This window comes from Ahaetulla prasina, chromosome 17, assembly GCF_028640845.1.
Source record: "Ahaetulla prasina isolate Xishuangbanna chromosome 17, ASM2864084v1, whole genome shotgun sequence".
Classification (NCBI taxonomy): Eukaryota; Metazoa; Chordata; class Lepidosauria; order Squamata; family Colubridae; genus Ahaetulla; species Ahaetulla prasina.
Window position 1 is genome coordinate 7822183 of NC_080555.1, and position 5318 is coordinate 7827500.

General features: G+C 40.0%; 1 protein-coding gene and 1 long non-coding RNA gene across 2 annotated transcripts in view; both read right to left on the bottom strand.

The window, feature by feature from the left end:
* Nucleotides 1-297: 297 nt before the first annotated feature.
* On the bottom strand, nt 298-4511 carry LOC131186892 (uncharacterized). The gene is made up of 4 exons (XR_009152431.1): nt 4268-4511; nt 2990-3077; nt 1935-2049; nt 298-812 (listed from the first exon to the last, which is right to left on the bottom strand). It is a non-coding gene; the product is annotated as an uncharacterized LOC131186892 (long non-coding RNA).
* A 702-nt stretch (nt 4512-5213) lies between these two features.
* CATSPER1 (cation channel sperm associated 1) overlaps nt 5214-5318 on the bottom strand; it is a 13094-nt gene continuing 12989 nt past the window's right edge. The window contains exon 8 of the mRNA XM_058160749.1: nt 5214-5318. This exon is cut by the window's right edge and continues 28 nt beyond it. Coding sequence (XP_058016732.1) covers nt 5214-5318 — 105 coding nt within the window.

Consider the following 5318-nt stretch of genomic DNA (forward strand, 5'->3'; position numbering starts at 1 on the left):
GTCTAGGACTGACTGGTCTGATCGCCTTGCAGCCTAAGGGACTCGCAGGAGTCTTCTCCAGCACTAATAAGGGGATTAGAACTCACCATCTCCTGTTTTCCAGCCTTAACTACTAAATTAAACAAACTTTGATCTGATTAGAGAGGGAAATGATTAAAATCTTGGCCAGATTTTAATTTTTGAGTTCAATTTTCAACGTGGTCCCATTCACGTCTTGTACATCACCGATCTAGGTTCCTTCAGTTTATCAATAAAAAACAGATGGGAAGGAATGAGGCTTTGTCATGGACTCTTTTTATTATTTTCACCTTTGAAGGGGTTCCATAAATCAGTTACACATCTACAATTTGTATGCAAAAAAAAAAATGTTTTAAATTCATTCCAAGTTTGCTTGATTTGAAACCTTTTGCTTTGAAGATCATTTTTTTAATTTAAATTTTAAAATTTGAAATGGATGCAAAGGTAGTTTTCTCTGAAGGTGGAAAAATTGCTCTCTGGCAAAAATATAGAAAATATTAAAATAAAGTTGTTTCTGGACCAAAGGAGCTGTAATCTCTGAAACTCTGAAATTTGGGGCTGCTATCTATCCCCAGCCTGGCAAGACAATTAGGTTTAAACTGCTTATATGCTAAGAATCACAACCTGATTTCTCTAACACAGTGTTGTATCATAACATCAGGTCTTCAAAATAAGCCGCTATGCCAACTTTTTTAACTGCAGCAGTTGCTGGTAGCATTAAAAAAAAAGAAAAATCCAACTGGTGAATCGTGAATTTCTCTGTTTCATTTAGGGAAGAAGTCATCTTCAGATGTCTGTAAGGAGAAGATAGGGAAATTAGTCTGCTCTGTGTTCCATACCATGGTTATTAATATTTAATACTGGCCTCCAGTAGTGGTTTTCACTTTCCTTTGCTACTGGTTTGGGACTATGAGCTCATGCGTGGCGGTTTTGCGCATGCGCAGAGCATCCGTAATAACGTCCGAGCGTGTGGGTGGAGCCTCCTGCCACCGCCACTACTGGTTCGCCCAAACCGGGGCGAACTAGTAGAAACCCACCACTGCTGGCCTCTTAGGAGCCACAGAAAAGCCTCAAAGACTTCTGAATTCAAATCCCCATAAGGAGTTGAAAAAGGAGAATAGGTAAGACCTAATGCAAGGACAGCTTATATTGGACAAATTCCAACAAGAACGAAACTGGTCATATAGGGTCCCCTAGTGGTGGGTAGGGAATATAACCGTTATAAACCATAGTTAACAACAAAAGCCTGGGAACCGCTTAAGCATAGACTTCAGATGGGATGGGATGGGATGGGATGGGGTACGCCAAAGCAGGCCAGATAGAGCAGAACAAAATAGAGATAGGATAGGATAAACTTCAGATAGAATGGAATGGAATGGAATGCAGAACAGAACAGAACAGTACAGTACAGAATAGAATAGAATAGAATAGAATAGAATAGAATAGAATAGAATAGAATAGAATAGAATAACAGAATAACATATAGAATGGAATGGAATGGAACGGAATACTGTAGAATGAAATGGAATGGAATGGAATGAAGAATAACATGGAATAGAATAAGAATAAATGGAATGGAATGGAATGGAACGGAATGGAATGAAGAATAACATGGAATGGAATGGAATGGAATGGAATGGAATAGAATAGAATAGAATGGAATAGAATAGAATAGAATAGAATACTGTAGAATGGAATGGAATGGAATGCAGAATAACATAGAATAGAATAGAATAGAATAGAATAGAATAGAATAGAATAGAATAGAATAGAATAGAATAGAATAGAATAGGAATGAAGAATAGATGGATAGGATAGGATAGGATAGGAATCTTTTAAAAGTGAAGATTTAATTTGTAAAGCGATAACGGCTTTTGAGGGACAGGAAGAATCCAGCTGAGGTTTTTAATCGATACCTCGAAAAACGTGTCTAAGATCTTGTCAGTGGTAGAAGCTTGTGACTGGAACTGCTGTTGACTGTTCTCAATAGCTGTCATTATTTGGAAGTAATTGTACAGCAGCTGCCATTCTCTGAAAGAGGCAAAACAATTTTTTTTAAAAAATGTTTATTTACTTATCTATTAGCTTGAGGGGACTAGATCTCCTGCTATGAGCAGGGGGCATAGACTAGGGGACCTCCATTCCGTCCTCATTGTTCTATATTCCATGTTCTAACAGAAGGATTAGGGAGGACATGATAGCAGTCTTCCAATAGTTGAGGGTAGTGGTGAAATGTAAAATTTGTTACTACCGGTTCTGTGGGCGTGACTTGGTGGGGAGGGTTAATGTGACTGGGTGGGCGTGGCCAATTTTTAATTTTTTTATTTTACTTTTGAAAGCATTTTTTCTACAACCTCTTCGGCCGAAGAGGTTGTAAAAAAATGCTTTTAAAAGGCTATGACAATCCCAGCTGAGCTGCATGATCATCAGAGGTTTTTCTTTTCTTACTTTTAAAAGCATTTTTTCTTCGGCCGAAAAAATGCTTTTAAAAGTAAAAAAAAAAAGCCTCCGATGATCGTGCAGCTCAGTTGGCTGGGGGGGGGCAGGGATTTTTTGCTACCGGTTCTCCAAACCACCCGCCACCATCGCTAGTGGATCGGGCGATCCGGTCCGAAACGGGAGCATTTCACCCCTGGTTGAGGGGCTGTCACAGAGAAGTGGGGGTCAACATATCCTCTGAAGCACCAAAAGGCAGGAAAAAGAAGTAATGGATGGAAATTTATCAAAGAGAAAGCCAACCTAGGTTTAAGCAGAAATTTCCTGACAGTGAGAACAATTAATCAATGGAATGAGTTGCCTCCAGAAGTTGTGGGTGCTCCATCGCTGGAGGCTTTCAAGAAGAGATTGGATAAGCATTTGTCTGGAATGGTACAAGGTTTCCTGCCTGAGCAGGGGGTTGGACTAGAAGACCTCTAAGGTTCCTTCCAAGTCTTGTTATTCTGCTATTCTGTTATCTGGTTTTAATTCTCACTTGTCAGTCAGCTCAAGGCTACCATATTTTTCCATCACCGTCTTCCTAAAGAGAGTTTCTTCTTCCTGTTCTTTCAACTTGGTTTTCTCTGTATCAAAGAGAGATAAGAAAAAAGGCCCAGGTTAAGCAAGGAATTCCATACACCAGGGGTCTCCAACCTTGGTCCCTTTAAGACTTGTGGACTTCAACTCCCAGAGTTCCTCAGCCAGCTTTGCTGGGAGTTGAAGTCCACAAGTCTTAAAGGAGCCAAGTTTGCAGACCCCTGCCTTAAACTATCAGGGACTAGCCGAGGGGTCTGCAACCTTAAACACTCAAAGAGCCATTTGGACCCGTTTCCCATAGAAAAGAAAACACCGGGAGCCACAAAAACCTTTCCTGTGCCTGACTATTTCTTGAGCGGCCACAAAACTAGCACATGCAGTTGAATTAAATGTTCGGTTTTCTTCTGAAACTTTTCTTTTCTTGGATTTAACCATGGTTGGCCAACAGGGGCGGTTGAAAAGCTCAATAGAATAGAATAGAATAGAACAGAACAGAATAGAATAGAATAGAATAGAATTTATTGGCCAAGTGTGATTGGACACACAAGGAATTTGTTTTGGTGCATATGCTCTCAGTGTACATAAAAGAAAAAGAAAAAAGAAAAGAAAAGAAATATATCAAAGGTTCAACATTTACAACACAAATGATGGTCACAGGTTGCAATTTAACCCTTAATGATAGCAACAAAAAGTTACAGTCATACAGTCATAAGTGGAAAGAGATTGGTGATGAAAACGATGAGAAGATTAATAGTAGTGTAGATTTAGTAAATAGTTTGACAGTGTTGAGGGAATTATTTGTTTAGCAGAGTGATGGCCTTCGGGGGAAAAACTGTTCTTGTGTCTAGTTGTTCTGTCGCACATTGGAAGTTTTGACGCGTACTTTGAGTGACAGGGAGCGGCAGCAGAGGGGTGAAAGGGCCACATGCGGCTGCAGAGCTGGTGTAGCTCAACCAGGTGTACTGGTTCTATCTTTACAGAGCATCACATATATATATATGGCCGTAAGCTGAGGAGTACCTGTATTGTAAGGCAGGGTTTCTCCGCTCTGGCATCTTTAAGATGGGTGGACTTCAACTCCCAGCATTCCCCAGACACAATTTTCACTGCTGCACGGAACCGGCCTTTACCTGCCCACGTAGGACAAGCAACCGGCCAGGCCTGAGTTCTGTCAAAGCCTCGTGGTTTGTTTAAGTTTGAACCCCCTCCACCGCACCTACCCCAATCTGACCATCACCTGCTTGCTTAACTGGATTATCTTCTGTGATGCTGTCCTTCAGATGGACAATTTTTTGCTAATTCGAGAGTGAAGAAAGTAAGTCAGCAATGGCAGGAGAGGACGAGGAAGATTCTTGCTTCTGGTCTGCTTCTGAAAAGACAACCTTGCAGCTTGGATTAGAGCGGAGCTCAACCCAAATGAGCCCAGCTGGTCGATCAAGAATAATTTCTACCCTCCTCCCAACTAGCGTGCCTTCATCTTCCTGTTTGAGTAGACTTTATTAGAATTTTGAGTACGGAATAAAAACTAACAGAACTGATATTTAGAATGAAGAAAGAAAAAGAAAGATGAAAGAAAGAGTAAGGAAGAAAAAGAAACGTGAAAGAAAGAAGAAAAGAAAGAAAGAGAAAGAAAGAAAGAAAGAAAGAAAGAAAAGAAGGAAGGAAGGAAGGTAAAGAAAGGAAGGAAGGAAGGAAGGAAGGAAGGAAAGAAAAAAGAAAGAAAGGAAGGAAGGTAAAGGAAAGAAAAAGAAGAAAAGGAAGGAAGGAAGGTAAAGGAAAGAAAGAAAGAAAGAAAGAAAGAGATAAAGGGAAGAAAGGAAGAAAAGAAAGAAAAGAAGGAAGGAAGGAAGGTAAAGGAAGGAAGGAAAGAAAGAAAGAAAGAAAGAAAGAAAGAAAGAAAGAAAGAAAAGAGTGCAGAAATCAAAGAAAAGGAAAAAGCTGAATTCTGATTTTCTACTACATTGATATATTATTCTATACTAAAGCATTGAAAAAAATAAATTCATGATAATACTGTATGGTTTTAGGATTAGACTGCCTCAATATTCTTCAGCAGCATGGCCAATACACTACAGACACCATCATCCCCAAGAGATCCACACATCTCATTACTTTAAATATAGAACCATGTTTTGTTTCGGGGTTTATACATCTTCTTCCAGATTGGCAGTTTATTCACCTCCTTAAACACCCACCCCCCGCGTCCCCCTCCCTTCCTCTCCCACAAAAATCCCAGAATTGACCTTCAGTTTCTTCTTCTCTTGGCGTTTGAGGAGGGACATCTGGAA